The 25452-nt window shown below is 39.5% G+C and overlaps 1 protein-coding gene across 1 annotated transcript in view; it reads left to right on the top strand.

The window, feature by feature from the left end:
* Kdm7a (lysine demethylase 7A) overlaps nucleotides 1–11729 on the top strand; it is a 75694-nt gene extending 63965 nt beyond the window's left edge. Inside the window, exons 18-20 of the mRNA XM_046434210.2 lie at nucleotides 1273–1358; nucleotides 3795–4068; nucleotides 5188–11729. Coding sequence (XP_046290166.1) covers nucleotides 1273–1358; nucleotides 3795–4068; nucleotides 5188–5282 — 455 coding nt within the window. The 3' untranslated portion in view covers nucleotides 5283–11729. The remainder of the gene's footprint in view (nucleotides 1–1272; nucleotides 1359–3794; nucleotides 4069–5187) is intronic.
* Nucleotides 11730–25452: the final 13723 nt, after the last annotated feature.

The raw sequence follows: 25452 nt of genomic DNA, 5'->3' as shown, positions 1-25452 counted from the left end.
GGTTGACCAGTTGGAAGGAATGTTTTGGTCTCTTAAATGGTCTGCTTAACTAAAACAGTCAACCTTTTTTTTTCCTTTTATGAGAGGGAAAACAAGTTTTGAACTGTTTCTAATTGAGGATATTCTTTCTCCTCCTCGAAAAGGAAGAATTAGGAAAGAGTAGACTCAATGGCATGTCAGTGATGCCACCTAGTGTTTTCTTCTCTGTGCCTCCAGAGAAAAATTTTGTTTGCCAAAAAGTCTGAGAAGGATTTGGGAGAACACAGTACTGCATTAAGATTGAATGCCAGTGGTGTTCAGTTCCACATAAGTAAGAGTCAGCCATGGACCAGGAGCTTGATATTCATTTCATTTATGGGATAGGTAATATTGATCCCATTTTACAGAGAAAGGAAATAAGATTTATTGAAGTTACTTGTTTGTGTGTGGTATTGGGAATTGAACTCAGGGGTGCTCTACCACTTATTTTAAGATAGGGTCTTACAAAGTTGCCCAGGCTGGCCTTGAACTATTGCCTCAACCTCCCAAGTAACTGGTATTGGGCTGTGGATATAGCTCAGTGGTGGAGCACTTGTCTAACACGTACGAGGCCCTGGGTTTTATCCCCAGTCCTGACAAAACAAAAAGTAAATGTAAAACAGACCAAATCTGGAATTACAGGCATGCACCACTGCACCTGCCTTGGTGAACTTATTTTAACTTGCTCATACTTTACATATACATAGATAGCTATTATTCAGAGCTATTATAATTTGAACTAAGTATTATCTGATCCCAAAGTCATTGAAGGTTAAATAGCTTGCCTAAAGTTTATTTGGTAATGGAAAAACTCATATTTAAATCTGGGTTTGTCTGTCCTTCCACTGCTCCATTTTTGTCTTCTTATAATCTGATTGGTCCTTTAAAAAGAAAGCTCTTTTTATGGAAATAACTACTAAGTTCAAGCAAACATGTGCCTTTAATTCTGTATGGGAAAACATGCCATTTTTAGAGAGTATATTACATTTGGTTTTACGTCAACAATATGTGGCCATAGGTGTTCTAGCATCTGACATAAAACCTGTCATATAAAGAGTCTTTGAGAGAACTGAAAAAAGTAGTAACAAGTTTGGTTGTAAGCTGATAACTTTTGTTTTTGTTTTGAGAGGGAAAAAGTGTAGCGAAAGTGAAGGTATATGAATAAATGTCTAAAGAATTAACAAAATGGTAAGCTAATTTTGTTCTTTAAAATCAAGTTTGTACAAAGATAAATCAATTAAAACTTCTCCCTAGGATACCATGTCAAGACTGAAGATCAAGACTTGAGGACTTCTTCCTGGGTTAAACAATTTGATAGAACTTCCAGATTTAATCCTCAGGTATATTTCAAAGTTGAAACATTAAAAGGAGATTTAAAATCATCATTATTTTGATTTCTTTTCTAAAACTGTAACTGGTTATTAACTACTACCTCTAGGAAGCCAAATGTTACATGCACATTTGAACAACTGTCCATTTTTAGAGATTCTGCTGTGATGCCTGATGCTTCAAGGCTTAAAGACAGAATGTGATATGTGATATGGAAAAGAGTAACTTTTTCAAGAAAGAGTTAAAACCGTTGGCAGCAAACACCTGTAAGGTTTTATCTAATTAGAGTGAAAAAAGAGGAAAAGAGCATCTCTTTTTCATCTCTGATATTGTCTCTTAAACATTTTGATACTAAATTTCTTTCAGGATTTGATGAAAGTTACAGATTATCTTTCCCCAAAAAATATTTAATTGACTTTTGCTTACATTTGCTAAATGATGCATGCTGCCATCACCAAATCTCCATTGACTACAAATTAAAAACCTCTGCTCTAAGACAGAAACTAGATGTTTTAGGATCTCAGCATATTTGTGCTTATACCATATAGAATGAACCCCAAACAGCATTAAAAGAAACAAACAAACAACAACAACAACAAAAAAAAAACCAAACTAAACCTACAGTAACACCAAACAAAGAACATGATAAGACCTTTTGCTGCAAGCCTTAGAAAATGGCAGCCAGAGAAAGAATCAGTGTTATCATGCAGTGGAGTGGGGCCCCTAAAACTCCCCAACCCCAAGCATACTTAAGAAGGAAAGTAAATCAAGCAAATGCAGAAATACTGTCATTTCTCTCTTGTTTTAAAAAAACACTTTGAGGGGGAGTGGTGAGAGGAGGGGAGCTGAGTAGGCAGTTTAAGAAAAAGCAAAAGAAGACTCTCATGAATAAAGATTAGTGTTATACTGATAGACCTCAGCAGGACTGGAAGTGTCTTCCAGAGCCTTGGGTTGAGTTGGAGGTGTGAACTTAAACTATCCGAGGAGGAGATGTATGTGTGTGCACAGAAAAGGCAGTAAGACTCTGCCTCCATGAATTCAATATTTTTGATATCTGAGTAGTGGAATTATGGGTGGTTTTCTTTTCTTGGCTTGGCTTATCTGGATTTTCTAAATTTTATTACTTTTGCAATAAGAAAAAGTTTTTTTGTGGCAATGTTTTTTTGTGGTGCTGGGCCTTGCACGTGCAAGGCAAGTGCTATACCCCAAGTTTTTTTTTGTTGTTGTTGTTTGAAAAAAAAAAACAAAAAAAAAAACAAGGCTTTGTGCAATCTAGTTCTTTGAGCAGACGGATATGCTCCAGAGTCAAAGGTCAAGTAAGAAATTTCTTACCGGTTACAATTCACTTTTTCAGTGTGTGATTTTGTAGTGGATTTTGTAGTGGCTGGGTATACAGTTTGTTACTTACTAACATCAGAGGGATTTAGAATTAAAAATAAGCTATTAAAAAATTAAAGTAAGCTATTATTTAAATCTGGCTTTTGTGTTTTGTATTGTCTTTGAAAATAAATGAAGAAGCAGAGGGCATATGATTAGCAAGATCACAGTAGAGCAAATCAAATTTCTTTTGTCTATAATCTAGAGAGATATTATAATGGCATCTCAAATTATAGGATTATGGTCTAGAATAGTTGTTAGACTAATTTACAGCAATTCTGTATTTAATACTACTTTTGAAACTTATTTGATCAATGCAGAGTCAGATCAAATGTTTTTCACATTTCTTTCATACACATGCATGCATAATTAAAGCTAGTTTCTGAAACATCACACTGCAGGGTACTCTTCATGGCCAGTCTGTTCCTTTCTCCAGCTGGTCATGACCTTCTTAGTTAATTTCAAGACTCATTAGTTAGTAGTGTCTACCTGCTTGAAGGTTAACTCAATAGTCTTGAGAGACTGAAAGAGGAATTATAGTCAAATAAATAACAGGCTTGGGGTTCTGGAATTAGGGATTTTTCTAGCAAACAAATACAGTGTAGATGAACCTTACAGAAGTTAAAGTCCTTTTTTTTTTTTTTTTTTTTGTGGTACTGGGTATTGAACTCAGGCACTCAAAGTTAAGTTCCAAAAATATAGCACATTACATCATGAGAGTTTTGTGGAAGCTGTGATGTGCTAAGGAAATGGTTGGGTCTCTGTGTCCCATCTTGTATCCCCCATGGCTCATGGAATGGCAGCAGACACCTCTGTTATCCCTCCCTCCCTCCTCCCCCTCTTCTTGACTTAGTTATGATGCAACTTCAAGACCTGGATTCTTCTGAACTATTAGATTTATTATGGATGAGATGACCGTCATGAAGGGTGGTCATCTTTAGTTAATACATTAAGAAAACTAAAATTTAGTAGTTTGTTTCTTCTCTCTCTTAACTTTGCTAATGTAGAGTTTGAATACCTCACTTATCATAAACCCTAAAAATTTAGCTTTGTTTCCTTTTTTTTTTCAGGACCTAAGCAGAAGCCAGAAATGCATCAAAAAGGAAGGTTCATCAGAAACCAGTCAGAAGGTGCAAAGTAGGAATTATATGGAGAGCAGTGGCTCAGGTCTTCAGAATGGAAAGTACATGCAGAATTCCATCTTGCTTTCAGGGGCATGCCAGATGAGTAATGGCAGCCTAAGCCCAGAAAGGCCAGTTGGTGAAACTTCCTTTTCAGTGCCCCTTCACCCCACCAAGAGACCTGCATCAAATCCACCACCTATCAGCAACCAGGCAACAAAAGGTAAATTTTAAATATTTGCAGATTAAGTATATTTCTGACTGTGTTTGGCAGTAATGGCATCATTACTTCATTCAAGATGCTCACTATCATGAATTTTGACAGCTCTGTAATAGTATGCTCAAGCTACTGTGGGAACAAAGAAGGAAGTTACCTGGCCAACCCTGAGGATCAGGAGGAGGCAGATCCTAAAAGTAGATGATAAGGAGTTAACCAAGCTGAATTGGGGAATAGATAGAATAGACAGAAAGGAAGGCTGAGGAGAGAGCATGACCTAAGCTACCCAAGGAAGAACAGTTTGTGAGGTTTCGGTGAAATTGCAGTACATTTTGTAGCTGAAAACTGCCGCAGTCTGGCTGGGCACACAATCACGAGCCACCACACAGCTTGTAGATTCAAACAGCAACTCTTTATTCCCGAACTCACACCAGCCGTCTACAATCACGTTCTGGGGAAATCCACGTTCTCTGCCCAAATCCACGTTCTCTGCCCAAATCCACCTCCACTGGGCTTCTATCTCCAAAATATACTGTCTGAATCCCGTGAGAACTCAAGGGGAACTCAGGCAGCAGGATACGCCCTATTCCCAGCAGGAATAATCTTAAACCTTAAACCTGGAACCTAAACCGGGAACACCCTAAACACGATTATCTTAAAACCGGGAACACCCTAATCTGCCTTGGTCCTTGAGCAAGGTCACCTACATTCAATGTCACTGCAACAGGTCAGCAACATGGGGTACGCTGGCAAGGAAATTGTCATACCTACTTGGCTAATGGCTCCCAGCAGAAAACCATAGTTTGTTTAGAAAGAGGTTAGTCTTTTTTTTTTTTTTTTTAAGAGGTTAGTCTTTACCCCAGCATGATGAGGGGGAAGAGTTTTAAACAGTGTAAGTCCATGGACTGGAGTCGTGGCTGAGTGGTAAAGCACTTGCATAGCACGCATGAGCCACTCACTGGGTTCCATCCCCGACATCACATTAAAAAAAAAAAAACAGTTGAAGTCCAAAAGTGTGGCTTGGTGTAGTCAAATGCCTAATGGGCTTGCTTACTCTAAAATTCTCTTTAAGTCTTTCTGTGCTGTCTGGTGAGTATGCTTTTCATTGTTGTTGCTGTTTTATAGGTAAACGTCCTAAAAAAGGAATGGCAACAGCCAAACAACGTCTTGGAAAGATCCTTAAGTTGAACAGAAATGGCCATGCACGTTTCTTTGTGTGACAGAGCCACTGTTGCAGCCACTCTTCACTTTGGAGACCAGTCTTGGGGTGCAGAAGCCTGGAGCTTCCACCACCCCCTGCCTGGAACATTTGCGTGTACAGTAAGAACACTGCCCGAAGAACAGAATGAACCTGATGCTGCATTTTCACTGTGCCACACCCACTCAGCAATAACCCTTTGGACCTGGTGGGGGAGAGGAAGAAGGAGGGTAGAACCTTAAAAAGAGACCTTGAACTGGAAAGGGTCTCTTGTCAGGGCTTGAATTTCATTTTGTTGTTGGTAGTGTCTTGATTTATTTTCAGTAGTAGGGTGAAGAATTATCAATAATTTATTTAACAGATTTTTTTAAAGTTAACAGCTTTTAAATTCTTTCTTTTTTAAAGCTATTTATTTGGAAGATTTCTGGAGAAATATCTCACTAATTTAGATTTAAGAATGTGAAGGTTTTTAAATTATTTTTGATAGTGTGTGTGTTACATGTGGGAAAGAGCCACGGTAACAGTAACTAGTCTGGACTCTTAAATTTGATATTCAGGTTAAAGTCTTAAACAGGGATTTGATGCATTAATTATTTTAAATTAAGATGTATATGAAAATCATTTTATTTTATATATTTCATGTGTTTTTTATAAGCTATTAGCTTCGCTTTTGCTAACATTCAAGGTGCATACTGTTATCCAGGTTGATTCCCTTATACCCCACCTTCCCTCTGCACCCCCCTGTCATTTTGTGATGACTCTTCAAGTCTCTTCTCTTTGCAGGGAAATACTTCCATAGCCAATGTGTAAGAACTTCATAAAAGATCCCTCATTTCTCATTTCCTTTGACATTGTGGTTTTCTTCTAAATATAAAGAACTAGGCTTCTTATGTTTTCATTTCTGCTGATGATATCTGGGTCCCAAAGAGAACAGCTTTAATATCTTTTTCCTACTTGTGCGGAAAGTATTATAAGTTTGGTTAAATAGTCATGTTTGTATTTTTTCCAAATACATTTGTAACTACAGAGGGCCTTCTTCCTACTGTCAGTGTTGAAGGACAGGGCCAATGCCTGCTGCAAGGTTATATCTCATGATGCTTTTATTCTTTACACCTAATTTGTTGAAAAGTATGAATTGATGTAGGATATACAAATCTGCATAATAAGCCGTAATATAATAGGATTATACTATATTAAGTTGTATAGATGCAAGCATGTTGGAGTAGATTGTGTGTGTGTGTGTGTGTGTGTGTATGTATGTATGTATGTGTGTTTGTGTTTACTTTTTCTTAACCTTGTGCATAATTATTTCATATATGGATTTGGAGTAAAATGGGTGCTTCTTTTTGCGGTTTCTTCCATATATCTTAACTTGACCACTGTATACTTAGGTTAACTATCTGGTTGAACTTTAAGGTAATCATTTATCTCCTTTATGTACAATTTTTACTAAATATTAGTTTTCAGTTGCTGATCAGAGTTTCTGGTTTCCCTTCCCCACCCTCACCCCCATCCATGGTATAAAAATAAATGATTGCTAGGGGTGAAGTGGAACTATTCCTAAGTCTGACAGTATAGCATTTTACAAATTTCTACAAAGACAATATAGGCAAATAGGCTGGAATTTACTTTTATGGAGAAAAAATATGGCCATACTATGGATTTGTCTTTTTTTTTTTTTATATAAGCAAGGTAGCAGGACTTTTCCTTCTGTATTAAGTATCACTAAGTTATTAAGAAAAAAAACTATACCATTATCTTTCATGGTTGCATTCAAATGTGTATTTCCAAAGAGAGATATTTCTTACTCTGTCTCCATTCCAGTATTTCATGAGATAACTATGAAATAACTTCTGAGTTAGCCTTTTTGGTCCAGAGTGTCTGGGCCAGAGTCTGAATCTTATCTGGATGTCCAGGAAAATAATTTTTATGGAAATCCTTAAAATTTGTAAACAACCTACTTAAAACCCTGTCTGTAGTATACCTAACTAGTGGAGAGATGGCTGTAGTCAACCATTGGCTGGTCATCATATATCAAGATGCAAAAATCTGGGTTTGATTGATTCTCTCACCTTCCTCCACAGTATATCTCTATATACTTGTGTGTCTTGGTTTTTTGTAGACCCTGTTTTGATGTTATAGTATACATATTTTTATTTTGGTTTAAGAAATAGGACTATAATTTCTTTTTCCAGTTACATCATAATCTGGATTTTTTTCTTTATAATTTTCACAACTTATTTTTAATTACTTTTTTCTTTAGCCGTAAAAATTGAGAAAAAACATAGTTTATTTTTAAGAAAAAAATCGTGGCCACTATCCACCCTGTGTCCTTAGATCAATAAACACTAATTCTGAGTAGCAAATATGTGGAATTTTTAAGTGAAAGTACTGTGGATTTGTTTTTGGCAGTTTTAGCTCACTAACTGGCTAAGTTCCAAAACTTTCATCAAGGTCATATAACCACTATAAGAGAGTACATGTATCTTTTTTTCTGAATTGGTAAAAATTCAGCTACCCATCCAGGGACTTTTCTAATCAAACCTCTTATAAAGTTACTGCTATGATGCATTCCTTTATCTCTTGGAACTGACTGAACTTTGAGGTAATGACTGCCGGTTTCTGGGCTCAACAGTAACATAAGTAACCTTTAGTGTTTAACTTAGTTTTGTTTATGATCAGTATACCACAGTTTAGACAGGAAGACAGCATTTAGTTAGTTGTAAGCAAATACAAATATGTAAAATCAAGAATTAATGATTTAATGTATGCAACTTAACAGTAGTAGTAATTTTTCTATATTGATAGTAATTTTCCTATATTGATTCTTAACTTGGGATCCACTGTACTGTAATTCACATCACCACACAATATTATGCTCCCCAGTACTGACGAGTGATGTAAACAATACAAAGCTGGCAGTTTATAGTAATCCAGTGTCTTAGGAATACATTTGAATTTCATAAGTATCAGTTCATTTCTGAAGCATACAAAATTGAACATTCAGACTGAAATCATAAACTCAGAGAGGAAACAAGCTCATCTTTATCACTAGTTAAATACTTAACTTGAACGTTCTATTTTTAACAACCCCAATTATTGCCTTTTCATTGTACTCTACTGTATGTATTCATATGGGATCAGCAGGTATTTATCAAACATTTACTGTGTGCCTCGCACTATTTAGTATGGTAGGGTAATATCAAGTTGCAGTTGTAGTCTTTGCCCAAGAAATTGTCTTCTCCAGGAACTTAGCAGTACTGTTTTCACTTTTAGGCAAACTTCAGCAAAAGAGGGCTCCTTCATTTAAAAAAAAAAAAAAAAGTAGCTTATCTCTATTAGTTTCAATTGAGATATCCCACTGTAGAAGTAAAATCGACCTGAGTTCTTTAAGAAACATTTCAAAAGTTAGTTAATAATGTTGGTAACATAAAGATGTGAAATGATGTGGAAGAAAGCAAAAGGTCCTGAGTTTTGGTCTAAGTTCTGCTTCTGATGTGTCAGCTCTTGACCTTAAATAAGTCACTTAGCCTTTCTAGTCTTAGTTGTCTTATTTGTAAATTTGGATGAAAATGCTTATTATAATAATTACTGAAGAAAAACATTCCTTAATCTATTAATACTTCATATTTACAGAGAATTGATCATTATTTAAGTTACAACTTGTAATGAATGCATCTTTATATACATTTTTAAATGAAAACTGTTGTTTCTTATCAAATATATGCTATCTAAAAAAATCCGAAGATTCTCTAACAAGGTGCTGAATTACAGTTAGATCCTGTGCTTGAAGTGAAATGAAAAGAGGTGAGCTAGTTTATGGATAGGAAAGTGAGAGAGTTTATTCTCAAGTTCATGAAGATGATGTAAAATGATTAAAAGATACCTTTAGATTTTAGTACTGCTTTCCAGATTTGGCATACTTTTGAGGTACTGGAGAAAAATGGAATAAGTTATGGAATTAAAATTATTTAGCAACTACCCTTGGGACTGGTAGAAAGACGGAACTCCTCAGACAGCTGCAGGTTGGGTGACAGTTGCCTGGGTAAACAAAGAAATCTTTGTAATAGTGCAGGAAAGGAGACTATGTCTTCTACAGAAAATAATCTGCTTGTTTCAAAAGATGCTCTCTAAAGTGGTAAGGCTACTTCGGAGAGTTGATGGGAATGATTGCATGGCCCAGTATGCTACTGCTAGAAGTAACTATTACAACAAATAAGCATTTTTAGTTTTTGCATGGAAGAGACAAGGGCTTTCATAATATAAACATCTTTCAGAAATTCATCTTTCTCATTAAATATTGACCTAATTTCTCCTTATATACAGAAAAGCTCTTGCCTAGTATGTGCAAGGCCCTTGGTTAGATCCCCTGCACTTCAAGAGAGAGAAGCGAAGTCTCCCTAGTCCTTTCCTGATGTCCTACACCTCCATCCAAAGTGATCTTGAGGGTGAGCGTCATGTATCTTTAGCCTAGGAAAGCCAGTGAAAAAAGAAGACAAACGTACACCTGATAGGGCAGTGATTTGCTTGGGGACACAGGGTGAATCTGCTTGGGATCTATAGAATAAAACCTTGCTTCCTAAAACAGCTCCTGTTCTGTGACACTGCAGCCTCTGCTTGCCTTGCCGTAGATGATGTTCGTATGCTTGAGGTCAGATGGAAAGGAAGGGGAGAAATTACTATACTTATTACTAAATTGCTGTTGAGTGTAATGTCAACTTAGTACTATAGCCTTACTAAAAACCCTCAGTGAGCATGCCATAAGTCAAAGAAATACTTGATATTACATAAACAGTTTTAAGATCATCCAGAACAAATGCATATTTCCAAAGCAGTTAACTTATTGTGATGGACTGGTTTTATTCCTCTGTAGAAATTTTTCCTTCTTTAGTTGGGAGGAGAAAATAATACTGAGTTGAGAGACCCTTAGATTCTCCCTCTTGCCTTTGGTGCCCCTTCTTGTGTCTTAAGACTTTGTCTTAACAAGTGCAACATTACATTTTTGTTACAATCTTTTTAAAACTGTATTCAATGATTCTTCCAACAAGTTTATCTGCTCTGCACTATTTCACTAATATACCCTGGCTACCACGTAGCCCTTGACCTCCAAGTAGTTTACCTATGCAAAACCCATGACCTTCTGAATTCACTTTTCTTTATTTCAGAAAGCACTCATAAACAGAACTTCCTTTAAAAAACAAACAAACAAACAAAAAACTTATTTTCAACCAGTTTTATTTTGGCCATTTCTTTTCCAAAATATAAGCTATTTCCCCCTAAGGTTTTTCACCAAAACAATGGTCATTAAGTGCTAGGATATATAATATTTTGCAGTAATAAAATAACCCAGGCATACTCTTATATTTATTTGGTGGATTTTGGTTGGTAAAAATTACCAGCACTAAATGTAATATATAATGAGGAGTTGATTCCTTGCCTAGAATCGTTTCTTCCCTCTAAGATTCAAAAGTAACGTTTTATTTTTTACAAAGCATACATATAACTTCCACACTATAGTCAGGGACCTGAGGTGTAACTTAACTAAGTGAACCCCAAGGTTATTTTATCTTGTAAAAGAAACCTAAACCAAACTAAGGGCCTTACAGTTTATGGTTAGACTGAATCAAAAGCTACAGCCTCAGTTTTTCCACAAACAGCTTCTGGCTGCAAAGCAAGTCGTGCAGTTATTAGGCATGGAGTAGCACCGATCAGGAAACGCACGAGCATCTTTGCAGACTGTATTTCCTTCGGAAAAGACTTTTCTACTTTTAATATAAATTAAGCCATAACAGTTTCATGCTGTGGAAAGAGGGTGAAAAGGTTCATTTTAAGAGATTATATAGTATGAATTTTCACATTTACTGTGAAATGTCTAACTTTTCCAGTGCTTCAGCAAGTTTTCTTTTGGGGGGATGTTGGAGGGTGGTGATGGGGAGGGGTAGTATTGGTTTTGGGGGTTTTAACTCTGTGAAATTTGAAAAGGGGACAGTTGTTGGCTATGGTACTTACTAGTTTTGTAGTAATGTTTTGCTAGCCTGACTGACTTTCCTTACTGGTTTTTATGTCTGCGGTCCCAGGTGACCGTTACCCTTCTTGTTTCGAGTGTCTGCGGAGTAGTGTCTTGTCTATGTGTGTAGGCAGCCAGTGTGTGTGCACATGTGTGTCCTTGGAATACAGAAGCACACTGTGTGACAGTGAAACGGGGTGTGGCTGGGGAGTGGGATGCGGAAGCTTTAAGAGCATTTTTTTTCGATTCATAACAGTATTTCCCATCTTTTGCCTGCAGGCAGGGAAAGTGTACAGTATTTATTTTGTTTCTGTTTTACTCTGAATTTGTAAGTCTTTAAGTAGCTTACATTGATTATTATAGGGGAAGCAGTGACTTGTTTAAAGTTGTATTTGGTATTCTTACTTTCCAATTTCTGTATTTTAAAATATTAAAATTAAAATTGTATTACTTCTGTTTTGATTTTTTAGCACTCAGTGTATTTTTTGCTCATTTTGTTTGAAAGTATAAATTTCAAAAGTTGTGTAAAATATGTCTCTGAAAGAAAAAAATCCAAATTCTATATCCAATTATGACTTTCTGTTCCCTTTTTCTTATTGAAATCTCAGGAAATTATTTAAGAATGTGAAAAACTGTTCCTTACTTTCTCTGAAAATTTAAATGCGAAAAATAATGTGTTTTATTATTTTAGTAGATGTTTTTCTGGAGAAGTGTGATGGCTGAAAGAGAAGGATGATCGGCAAGATGAGGCTGAGATGCAGACATGGATGTGGGTGTTTATGGATGAACACTTCTGAGCACTCATTGTCCCAAACCTGGGTACCTGTAGTGTACCATGCACTGCTCTAGCACTTGTGAGCATAACAAGCCCAAGCCTTGTGTGAAATGGAAATGGCAAAGGATAACCAGGAGCCATGGTGGCCTGGCTGTCTCACGAAGGGGAGAGGGTAAGTGTAGGTGCAATGAGGAGGATGAATTCAGTTTTGGATCTAAGGCCTGAGAGAGATCAGGGATGGTATGAGTGGGGATAAGCTCTAACCTTGCAGGGAGCGAGAGGAGCCATGGGCTTAGGGGGAAGGGATGCTGGGGCAGCACTTCACGGGCAGCAGGTAAGCCTTGGATGAAGACAGTTAGTGGGTAGCAGAAGCACCAGAGACTGTGGCTCCCCTTCTCCCTACTACCAAAAAATAGTGATGCCAGAGCATGGTAGCTGCTGTCTTTGTCGTCATACCAAAAGCAGTCTGTGCTGCCTCTTTCTTGACTGACCTGCTTTTATACAACTAGTGGGAGACTAAACTGAGCAAATCTGTTCTTTTGAGAAATTCCACATGTACTATTTTAGGTCTGTGGGATGTTTACCCTTCTTGTTTACCTTTGAGTCATTAGCACCCCCTCTCATTTAGACTCTTAGCCTGGTTTTGTGTTTCCATCAGTGGGGCTAAGAAATACCTTGTTGTGGGCTGTGCGTGTTAACACCCTCTTGTTTTAGAGTAGAAAGAATCCTGTGCTTTGCCTCAGACAGGGTGTGGACTAGAACCCTCATTCTCTTATTCCACTGGAGTTCTTGCTAGATACAAAAAATATTTGTGTTCTTCCTTTGTGGCCCAGTGAAGTCAGCACTACTGCTAGGTGAAACTAAGGTGCAGAGAGGGTAAGTAACATGTCCAGGTTCTTCTACTAAGTAAAACAAATTTTAGTTGGAAGTCTGTTCAGTTCTAATGGCCTTACTATTTTATCTGAATTGTTTTTCTCTAATTATTTTTAGCTATATACTTTTAAGCATTAAGGGGGAATAGCTGGTCCTTGACTGTATCCTAAACATTTCTTTGTAGACTCCACCCATTTTGGATTAAAGTATTTTTCTTGTGGAAGTTTTTTGTCACTTGACACTACAGAGTCTGTGCTTCCCCAGGAGCTGGTCATACTGGGGAACACCAGTTCTTTTCTAGAACTGAGCTCATTTTCTGATGGAGAATGTAGGCTATACATGGGTGACAGATGGGCTCCACCGTCACAGTACATGAACCAAATGTAGATTTCTGAAGTTCAGAACTAGAGGATGAGCAGAAGCCATGCCCAGTGCCCCCACCACCACTATACCTGGCCTGGCCCTGAGGACCATCATGGCAGCTCCTCCTCCCCTGCCTTCCCATACTGAAGCCAGTTTTTGCCCCTGAGCTCTTACGTGGGAGGAGAAGGAATACCTGCAGCCCCTCACACTGAAGCTCCCCCTCCTAGAGCCTTGCCATCCACACCAACTTCAAGTACTTCTGGGCTCCCATTGTCCCCGCCTCCTTCATTCAGGCTTGTTCCACTCTCTGTCCCCAGAATACTTTCACACTTTTTAAAGTGCTGAGTCTGGAAATTTGTAAATTCATGTTCCTTCCGTGCTAGAGTTCGAAAAAGAAAAAAAAAAAAAAAAAAGTCCGAATAGTAATGTGTAAATTCCAAAAAATATTTTTTAAGACAAATTTTACCAGGGACAGAAGATTCATGGTAACAATAAGAAACCCTGTTTGACCCTCTCCTTTGCTCTTGTTCTAGAAGCTGCCCTACTGCTGTGTTTTTCAAACTTAGTACCACACTACCATCCTTTCACCTATCATGCAGGACCCACCACTGGACTCCACTTCCCAGACACTTGGCAGGACCTCCAGCAATTTCAGTTTTCTTGTCCAACTCCTGATCTTTGCAGATTTTGCTCTTCCCTGTTTGGACCAGTTGTAGCCTCAACCTCTTCTCTGCACCCTTCCACACACCCCTGGGCATCAACTAGACAGCTTCTGTCAGGGCAGGGAAGGGGGCCTCTGACTGCCAAGTTCCTACATATCCCCGTGGCATCTACACTGAACTGTGTGTGCTCTTATGGTGTACTTTGGGTTACCCCCAAGACCTCCCAGGTCTTGTATGCCAGGCACTGCTCACTTCCCTGTCTTGAACACTGGCAGCAAGGTGGGGGCAAGCAGGACTTGTTTGGGACGAGCCCTGGGCTCTTATGGGACTCCTCATTCTCACCTGTTAGGCTCCATAGGCTAAGAGCATAGGACGAAGCCCAGTTAAATGGGCTAAATCCTGGCTCTGCCACTTACTAACTGGTCTCGGGGCACTTGCTATGCCTCAGTTTACTCTTTTGTGACATACTTCTCTTCATCACTAAATTGTGGAGGGATTAAATAAATGAAGACAAGCTGAGCACCAGGACCGTGCCTGGCATAAGCAGACACCAACTGTTAGCCATCAGAACAACCTCCTTGGCCTTCTGAGTCAGTAGTGCTATATACAGTGCCATGGAGTTCCACCAGGTGCCACCTGCTCTACTAACCAGAGTCACTGCCTTGAGTGAATGAGATTAGCCTACAAGCAGGGCATACACAAAAATGAGGAGAGGACAGAATCCTACTGGAGTAGGAAGGCTAAGCCCAAATACAAGTCATGGAAATGTGCAGAAATTTCAGGATATGGGCTAGGGTGCTGAAACATGTTTCAGTTTCTAGAATAACGCACCACAGGTTGTTAAGAATTAATGGTTCCCTCTGGCAGGGAAGGGAGCAGGATAGAGGAGACCATTAAGGTGCAGACTTTCACCCTAGAGTTGCTTTTTATAAATTCAAATATTATGGCAACTTGTAATTTAAAAAGCAAGTGTGCTCTATGGGTTGTAGGTCCCAGCCCCAAGACACACCAGAAACACTATGATACCTGTGCATGTGCAGTCCCTGAGGAATCCAGCTTTCCTACCCCCACCTGGGCAGCCTGGCAGGATGGGAACACTCAGACTGACCATGGGACAGAGGTGATCACAGAGAGCCTCACTGAGCACCCCTCCCCGCCCCCACTGCTGTGTGTGCTTCCGCTGCTGCACTTCTCACTGTTACTTTTCAACTGTTTGTCCTACCAGCCTGAGTTTAGGGCTAGGACTCCTGTGGATCATCAGCACCTCTCACAGATTTGGTACAGATCTTATTAAAAATATCAAACACATGAATAAACAGTACCGCGTTATCCTGACCTCCATCCCCTCCCCTACCCCCCAAAATGGTTTCTGCTGATTGTCACCACCAACCACAGCCTCACTCCAACTGTCATTGAAGCTCTTAGGCCATCACCAAACTCCTTAATATGGTACATCAACCAGAGAGGGATTTAGCTGTCAGGGATAGAAAACCCAAAGCACAGTTGCCTTAAAGATAGAAGGCTAAAATTGCCAAGGACTCGGATCCATTTATTTTGCTGGCCTGTCATCCTCAATATATGGCTTCCACCTCATGACCCAAGATGGCTTCTTGGATCTTCCAGCCAGCAATGGGAGGAAGGTGAACTATAATCACTTCATGATTTTTTTCTTGGTACTGAGGTTTGAACCCACAGTCTTGTGCATGCTGAACATGTGTTGTACCACTGAGTAAACTCCCAATAACTAGCCCCAAGTTATTTATTTGGGAGGAGTTACTGGCTATTGAGCCCAGGGGTGGTTTACCATTGAGCTACACCACAGCCTATTTATTTATTCAATTTATAGCAGGGATTGAACCCAGGGGTGCTTAACCACTGGGCCACATCCCCAGCCCTTTTAATGTTTTATTTTGAGACAGGATCTCACTAAATTGCTTAGAGCCTCGCTAAGTTGCTAAAGCTGACTTTGAACTTGTGATCCTCCTGCCTCAGCCTCAGCCTCCTGAGTTGCAGAGCTTACAGCGGTATGCCAGCATGCATGACCTTGTTATTCTTTTTCTGAGTCTCTAATCTTTTCTTTACATCTAAATAACCATGAGGGCAGGGACCAAAAACACCTTACTCTTAATATTTGTCACTACAGTATCAACTCCCTTCCCTGAAGCTTCACTGGGCAGTGGTTTATCTGGGTTTAAGATGGCTGTCTCACAACCATGACTCAGTCACCCTTTGGCAGGTGCTTCCTATTGCTTCTCTAGGGCACCACATATTTACATCAGATCTCTAGTTTTTCATGACACCACCATGCTCTGGAGATAGTTCCACCACCACCCATACTGACCTCAGCAGACTGGTGAGTGGGAAAGGCTGTGGGCCCTTAGTGCTCATCATTTAGCTTCCTATGTGCCTCACCCACCCAGAGCTAAGCACATCAATGGGCATTACCAAAGGCTTGGATATTGAAGAGATTTATGAAAAAAATGTTTAATTTGTCCATTCAATACTATTATTCCTCACAGTCCAAGGGAAAAGAAATATTTTTCAGGACTGTAACCTGGGTTTGCTTCTGTTTCAGGACCCACTTTCCCTAAGAAGGGATTTCTTGTTAGCCCGCTATCTGTGGGGGTCCCTTGGAAAACGAACCCTCAAGCTCTGTAATTTCCAAGAGTTTAATAAAAGGACTATTTACAAGAAAATACAGGGAAAGCAAAAAGGGATGGTGAAGCATCCTGAGGCTGGCAGCAAGAAGGAGCTATTGCCTCTCCTGAAGGGCCAAGGAAGGGAGAAGCTACTAGCATAGGAGCCATGGACTCTGACACAGTGAATAACCAGCCACCCAAGGAGAGCCAGAGGAATAAGTTCCTACTGCTTTTGCTGTCCGCACTCCTCCCAGGGCCTCGAGTTGGTGGGTCCCTCTTGGAGATGGACAACTCACAGAGGTCAGCCCTAGGGTACAGAGCAGGATGGAGAGCAGAGAGTGGACCTGTAGGAGCAAATGGAAACTGCCTAGCACAAATTCTTTTCAAAATCTTCACACTCATCTTGAGAAAATCAGCTCTTTTTGTAGAGAAGAACCAATGGCACCCTGAGGTACAGCTTTCAATAGCAGGCAATAACTGCCAGCAGCAGTTCTCCCAGAGTCCAAGCTATTCAGTCAAGAATAGCAATTTTTGTGCACCTACCTGTAATCCCAATGACTCAGGAGGCTGAGGCAGGAGGATTTCAAATTTGAGGCCAGCCTCAACAACTTAGCAGGGCTCTGTCTCAAAATAAAGAAGTCCTGGGGATGTAGTTCATAACGATTCTGTGGGGAGGGCACTAAGGTGGACTTTGTCCAATCTGTGGGGGGAAAAGAAGTATTTTATGCTCCAAAATCTTGCGTCTTCTCAGCTCTTCTTGCCACTGTGAGGCTAAGATGTAGCTAGCTCTTCTCTTTGATTTTTGAGGGTAACTACTTGTACGAGTTTGCTCAGGCTGCTATAACAGTGTTGTTAGGGCTTCAAGAATAGGAATTTATTCTGGGGGCCAAAAGTCTGAAATCAAGTTCTCAGAAGGGTTGGTTCCTTCTGCATGGCCTTGAGAGAAAGATCTATTTCATACCTTTCTCCTTGGTTGGTAGGTGGCTGTCTTCTGCTTGTTACTTCACATCATCTTTCCTCTGTACATGTCTGTGTCCAAATTTCTTTTTTAAAAAATTACTTTGATAATATTTATTTAAAATATGAAAGAAAAAGCAAACCCCTTAAAATTTATCTTGAAACTTCTGCAATAGTTAACAACCTATTGAAGTCTTTTAATTCATTTAGAATATAAATCTGTGTTAACTGTCTATAAAAAGGTTAGTGAATGCAGGCTCAATGCCAAATTTCCTCTTTGGGCCCACACTGATTACCTCATTTTATTGCCTATTTTAAAGACTCTGTCTCCAAATCCAGTTACATTTTGAGGCACCAGGGGCGAGGATTTTCTTACTGTCACATTATCAGTATAGATTCCCTTGACCACAATAGAGTTGACGAGGGCATGAAAGATGCCATCTGCCTTTCAGAGCCATCAGCCTGCCCACTACCCTTAGAAAGATCACTTTCCGGGCTGGGGATGTGGCTCAAGCAGTAACGCGCTCGCCTGGCATGCGCGGGGCACTGGGTTCGATCCTCAACACCACATAATATAAAATAAAGATGTTGTGTCCACCGAAACCTGAAAAAAAAAAAAAAAAGAAAAGAAAAAACAAAGATCACTTTCCCTTAGGCCAAGATGGAATTGGGGGCAAGGTTTCTAGCCTACTCTTGTCCAGAGCAAATCCCCAGGGACTGATATGGGTTCAGCATGGATGATGAGATTTTGGATGACCCTTGTTTTCTCTGTTTCTTCCTCAAATATTTACTGAGTACTGAACTAGGTGGTCCCTGGGGAGGTCAATGGGAACAAGGCAGGGTCTCTTCTGTAAGAATGGAGGAATTGAGAAATATGCTAGAGGCACTGCAACAGTACCAAAGCCTGGCCCCAAGATGCACAGCTCTCTGGGCCTTGCATGGAGCCCTTCTCAACATGGATGTCCACTCTCCCCTGTGTGGTTTTCTCCACTTGTCAGTGATGTTCCTGTGACTGGAACCAAAAGCTGGCCATGGACTTTCGGCTCTTCTTTGGGTCCCTTTTACCCTTCTATATGCCCATCTGTGAACCTTGCTTCTAAGGCCCGAATCAAAATTTTCATCAGAGAACTGCCCCTAGCCTCTGTAGTCACTTTTCCCAGAGAAGGAACAAAGAGCCAGAAGGGCTGGGACTTTATTCCCCCCCTCTGCCCACCTACCTTCAGGCATTAGCCAATACTGGATGTAGACTGGGGGCAGGGCCTGCTGGTAAAATGTGGCCTCACATTCAAAATCAAAAGCAATGACTAGGGGTGTAGTTCAGTGGTAGGAGGCATGAGTGAGGCTCTGGGTTTGATCCCCAGCTCCCAGCAAAACACACGCACAAACATCAAAAATACACCTACCAGACGCTTTATGGCTGAATTCTAGATTCTTAAGCACCTGACACACAGGCCAAAGTAGAGAAGGACCTGTCTCAAAGATATTTGTGGATGCGGCTTTTGCATAATAGAGTGCATCATAATTTGATACACAGAAAACCTACACAACTGTACCAGCTTGGAAAAGAAAGGATAGGGACAGTTCCAGAGTGAAAAGTCTTGTTGGCCCTCAATCTTTTGAGGACAGGAAGCAGATTGAGAAAATTACTCATGGCCAATATGAGCCATTTCTTGTAGGAAAGGATGACTTTAAGGGCAGAAGCAAGAGCTCCTCAGAAAAATGGAGAAACTTGATGTTTTAGTTGACCTTTTTGCTGCCATGATCAAAAGACCTGATAAGAACTATTTTAGAGGAGGAAAAGTGTATTTGGGAGCTCACGGTTTAGAGGTGTCAGTCCATAGAAGGCAGGTTCTATTCCTTGGGGCTCGAGGTGAGGCAGAACATCATGGCAGAAGGGTGTGGCAGAGGAAAGAGGCTCAGGACATCACATCATGAAATATAAAGCAAGCTCCACTCTTCAGGGACAAAATATAGACCTCAAAGGCACACCCTCGAATCCCACCTTCCCCAGACACACCCCACCTGCCTTTAGTTATCACCCAGTTAATTCCATCAGGGGATTGGGATAAGGCTCTCATAACCCTATTGTTTCACCTCTAAATCTTCTTGCATTGTCTCACACAGGAGCTTTTGGGGGACACTACATATCTGAACCACAACACCTCGATAAATGTTTGACATTGAGGTTATTCTCTTGGAAGTGACCAGGACACTCGAAGTAAGCTCAGCCTAGACTACCAAATGATGAGAGCCACACAGAGCATACTCTGAAGGAAAAGCACCCATCATGGATATTCTCATCCCTGCTTAGTTGCCTGCTGAATGCAGCCACAGGAGTGACTTGTGCTGCATGGGCCATGCAGAGCAGAAAAACTACCAAGCTGAGCCCCATCAACTCACAGAATCATGAAACATAAATCATTGTTTTTTTAGCTACTAAGTTTCCAGGTGGATGCCACAGTACACAAAACATTTCTATCTTCTTTTACTCAGTCTTTTGATAGCACTTAATGTAGTTGACCATCCCTTCTTAATTTAGATATTTGGCTGGGTGCAGAGTTGCACCCTTGTAATACCAGCTACTGGGGAGACTTGGGCAGGAGCATTGCAAGTTCTAGGCTAGCCTGGGTGATTTAGTGAGAACCTGTCTCAAAATAGAAAGGGCTGGGGGTGTAGCTCAGTGGTAGAGCATGCCTGGGGATTTAACCCACAGTATCACAAAAAATAATGATTTTAGAAAGATCTTTGGCTTTTCCAGGACCAGATGGATTCTCAACTGAGTTCTACCAGATCTTTATTTATTTATTTTTTTATTAGTTGTTCAAAACATTACAAAGTTCTTTAAAGAAAACTAATACCAATCATTCACAAAAACCATGAAACAGAAAAGGAGGGAGCACTGCTAAACTCATTCTACGAAGCCAGTTATCAAAATACCAGACAAAGAAACATCAAGGCAAGAAAACTTCAGACCAATATCCTTGATGAACATAGATGAAAGAAAAATCTTAATAAAATATTGGCAAACCTCATACAAAAACATTAAAAGGTAGTGGGTTTCATTCCAGGGATACAGGGTTGGTTCAGTATACAGAAATCAATAAATGTAACTAACTCACCACATAAATAGACTTAAGGACATGAATCACCTGATTATCTCAATAGATGCAGTAAAGGCATTTGACAAAGTACAGCATCCATTCATGTTTAAAACACTAGATAACTAGGGATAGAAGGAACTTACCTCAATGTTGTAAAGGCTATATATGACAAACCCAAGGCAACCTTATACTGAATATAGAAAAACTGAAAGCATTTCCTAAAAAAAACAGGAACAAGACAGGGATGCCCACTTTCACCACTCCTATTCAACATAGTCTTTGAAACTCTGGCCAGAGCCATCATACAAGAGAAGGAAATTAAAGGGATAAAAATAGGAAAAGAAGACCTCAATTTATTTCTATTTGCGGTGACATGATTCTACATTTAAAAGACTCAAAAAAAAAAAAAAAAAAAAAAAAAAAACTTCACCAGAAAACTTATAGAGCCCATAAATGAATTCTGCAAAGTAGCAAGTTACAAGATCAGTACCCACAAATCAATTGCATATCTATATTCCAATAATGAATCTGCTAAAAAAGAAATTAGGAAAAATAATCCATTTCTAATAGCCTCAAAAACAAACAAACAAAACCTTGGGAATCAATATAACAAAACAGGTGAAGGACCTCTACAATAAAAACTACAGAACTATAAGAAAAGAAATTGAAGAAGACCTTAGAAGATGGAAAGACCTCCCATGTTCTTAGGCCAAATTAATATTGTCAAAATGGCCATACTACCAAAAGCACTATACAGATTCAATGTAATTCTCATTAAAATTCTTCACAGAACTAGAAAAATCAGTTATGAAATTCATTTAGAAAAATAGTAGATCCAGAAGCCAAAGTAATCTTTAGCAAGAAAAGTGAAGCAGGAGGCATCACAATACCAAATCTCAGTTATACTACAGAACTATAATAAGAAAACAGCATGGTACTGGCACTAAAACAGGCATGAAGGGCAATAGGACAGAATATAAGACACAGAGACAAACCTACATAAATACAGTTATCTAATACTAGACAATGTTGTAAAAAATATATGTCGAATATATCTTTAACAAATGATGTTAAATATATCTTTAACAAATGGTGCTTAGAAAACAGGAAATCCATATATAGAAGAATGAAATATGGCCCCTATCTCTTACCCTGCACAAACATTAACACAAAGTGGATCAAAAACCTGGGAATTAGACCAGAAACCCTGAAACAGCCAGAAGAAAATGTAGGCCCAACACTCCAATATGTCAGCACAAGAATGGACTTCCTTGACAAGAAATAAAATAAAAATAAATGGGATTGGGGTTGAGGTTGTAACTCAGTGGAAGAGCCCTTGCCTAGTATGTATGAGGCACTAGGTTTGATTCTCAGCACCACAAATAAATAAATAAAATAAAGGTCTATCAACAACTAAAAATAAATGGAATAGCATCAAATTAAAAAGCTTCCTCACAGCAAAGGAAACAAGAACATGAAGAGAGCCTACAGAATGGGAGAAAATCTTTACCACCTGCTCCTCAGATGGGGAATTAATATCCAGGATATACAAAGAACTCAAAAAACTTAACACTGAAAAACCAAATACTCCAATCAATAAATGGGCGAAGGAACTAAACAGTCACTTCTCAAAAGAAGAAATACAGTCAACAAATATATGAAAAATATTCAACATCTCTAGGAATTTGAATAATGCAAATTAAAACTACATTGAGATTTCATCTCATTCTAGTCAGAATGGCAATTATCAACAATACTAATGACAATAAATATTGGTGAGGATGCGGGGGGCGGGGGGACGGTACAATCATACATTGTTGGTTGGGACTGCAAATTAGTGCAACCACTCTGGAAAGCAGTATGGAGATTCCTTTAAAAGCTAGGAATGGAACTACTGTATGACCCAGCTATTCCACTCTTTAGTATATACCCAAAGGACTTAAAATCAGCATACTACAGTGGTGCAAACACATATCAATGTTTATAGTAGCACAATCCACAATAGCCAAACTATGGAGCTAATCTAGGTACATTTCAACAGATGAATGAATATAAAGAAAATGGTATATATACACAATGGAGTATTACTCAGCCATAAAGAAGAATGATATTGTGGTGCTTTCTGGTAAATGGATGGAACTGGAGAATGTCATGCTAAGTGAAATAAGCCAAACCCCCAAAACCAAAGGTTGAATGTTTTCTCTGTTATGCAGAAGGTAATCCAAAATAAGGGGGAGGGGATAAAAAAATAGAAGATCAGTAGAGTAGAAAGGGAATGAAGGCAGGGGAGGAGGAATGGGTTAGAGAAAGACAGTGGAATGAATATGACCTAATTTTCCTGTGTGTGTGTGTGTGTGTGTGTGTGTGTGTGAGAGAGAGAGAGACAGAGAGAGAGAGAGAGAGAGATGAATATACTTTAGTGAATCCCACCATCATGTGTATATACAAGACACTAAAAAAAATAAAAACTAAATAGCAGAAAGATCAATAGAGTAGAGGAAGGGAATGGGGTGAGAGAGGAGGAAAGGGAAAGGGGATGGACTGGGGACTGAATTAGTATAAATTATATTCTGTGAGGGCCGAGGTTGTGGCTCAGTGTTAGAAAATTTGCCTGGTATGCACGAGGCACTGGGTTTGATCCCTGGCACCACATAAAAATAAATAAAATACAGGTATTGTGTCCATCTACAACTAAAAAAATTTTTTTAAATAAATTATATTCTATGATTTTATAGTTAAGTCAAAATGAATCCTAATGTTATAGAGAAGTAAAAAGAATCAATAAAAAAAAGATATTTGGCTTCTGTGACTCCATATTCTTCTGCTTGCTTCTTACCCTACTGGCTTCTCATCCCTTGGAATCCTTCCCTTCTAGAGTCACACTCTTTTTTAGGGTGCTGTCATCCAGTCCTGTGGGTTCAAATGCATTTGAGTCTTCTTTAAATGCCAGATTCAGATCCAAGCATCTGCTAGGCATTTCCACTTGGGCATCTTATAGCCATTCTCTCTTTTTTTAAATTTTATTTATTTATTTTTATGTGGTGCTGAGGATCGAACCCGGGGCCTTGCTTTTGTGCGAGGCAAGCGCTCTACCACTGAGCCATAACCACAATCCCCTCTATTTTATCTTAAAACCCTTCATAATCTGTGTCCTAGAGGGATACCCAGGACTCATTTTAATCAAGACTTACAGATGACAGTCACGAGGGAAGATTTTTATACTCTCAGATCTCTAGAAATAGGAGGGACAACAAGCCACAGGGAGGCAGCCAGAGCTAGGGGGAAATATGGGCAAGGGTCTTTATTGTGGCTTCTATAGTAAGGAAGGGTCAGCAAGCTTAGGGTAGGTTAGCCTGAGTAATTTCTGCAGCCTGTGAGGCATACAGAGACTGTTCTCAGTGGCCTGAGACCCTGGGTCTGTAGGGAACAGGGCAGCAGAACAAAGGCCCAAAGTATGGGAGCTCTAGGAAGGAGCTGGCTGCAGGCATGGCCCTGGCTCAGCTGGTTTGCACTGAAAGGCAGTTCACATGTGAGTTGTTTGCTAGCCCTAGAAATTAGCCAGCCCTGTGAAGGGCAGTACTTCCAGTGTCAGCAAAGACTAAGATGTCAAACACCAAATACAGTATCTAGAAACTGTGGCTCTTTCTTCTTATATTCCTGTTTTGTTTCTGTAAGGTCAGTATAAATGAATCCTTTTTTATACATTTTTAAAAGTTTGTATCTATTTTTTGTGGGATTAAACCCAAAGGTGCTTTACAGACTTGCTAAGTTGCCCAAACTGGCCTCAGAATTTGTGGTCCTCCTGTCTCAGCCTCTGGAGTTGCTGGGATTACACGCATAAGACTACTCAAGGCTGTTGAAGCCAGATTTAAAGTTAGGTAGTCAGTGTAGTTAGATAAATCGGGTCTACTATCCAGTGAAATCTAAAATGGAGACCATGCGGAGAATGACTCAGGGGAAACACAGGACATCTCATGGAATGTTAATGAAGTCCAAAAAGGCCCTAGGCCAAAGTCCACCTCAAAGAAATGCTAATGAACAGCCCCCAGCAAAAAGGTGCTGACTCAGAAGTCCTTCCTGACCAGATTACTTCTTTGGCCCACCTGGGTCCCACCCCTCGGGCCTTCCAACCTACATTCCATCACCAAAACTATAAAAAGGGGAAACAACCGCACTTCCACGGATTCCACCTCTTGGGTCCCCTTCTTCCTCCGGGAGAAGTCTTTTCTGCTGTCCTTTAATAAACTTCTAATTTCTACTCTGACCTTGCCTCGGCGTGCTTCTTTGGTGTTATTCTTCAACATTGGGGAAGCAAGAACTCGTCACCGGTCAACAGCGGTAACACTGTGACCCCTCTTTTATTTCTGCTATTAGTAATTTTAGTCTTCTATTTTCTCTAGATCAGTCTAGGTAAAGATTTGCACACACACACACACACACACACACACACACATCCCACATTTTTTTTTTTTAAATTAGTCAAAGAACCAGCTTTTGATTTGGTTGATTCTTTGTGTTCTTCTTGTGTTCTCTATTGTGTTTATTTTACTTCTTTTGGGACTTGGTTTGCTGGTTTCCCACCTCCCCCCCCCCCCTAGTTTCTAAGGTGGAATGTTAGGTTATTGACTTGAGATCTTCTTTTAAATGTAGGTATTGACAGTTACAAATTTCCCTCTAAACGTTACTTTCACTCTGTTTTCTTTTTTCATTTATCTCAAAATATTTTCAAATTTCCTTTGTGATTTCTTTTTGGACTTAATATTTAGAAGCATATTATTCTACATACTTGTGAATTTCCTTCTGTTGTTCATTTTT

The sequence above is a fragment of the Marmota monax genome, unplaced genomic scaffold (genome assembly GCF_021218885.2).
Source record: "Marmota monax isolate L192 unplaced genomic scaffold, Marmota_monax_Labrador192_F-V1.1 WCK01_AAM20220418_F8-fsc00122, whole genome shotgun sequence".
Classification (NCBI taxonomy): domain Eukaryota; kingdom Metazoa; phylum Chordata; class Mammalia; order Rodentia; family Sciuridae; genus Marmota; species Marmota monax.
The sequence above is the reverse complement of the archived record's forward strand: the minus strand, read 5'-3'. Positions and strand labels throughout refer to the sequence as shown.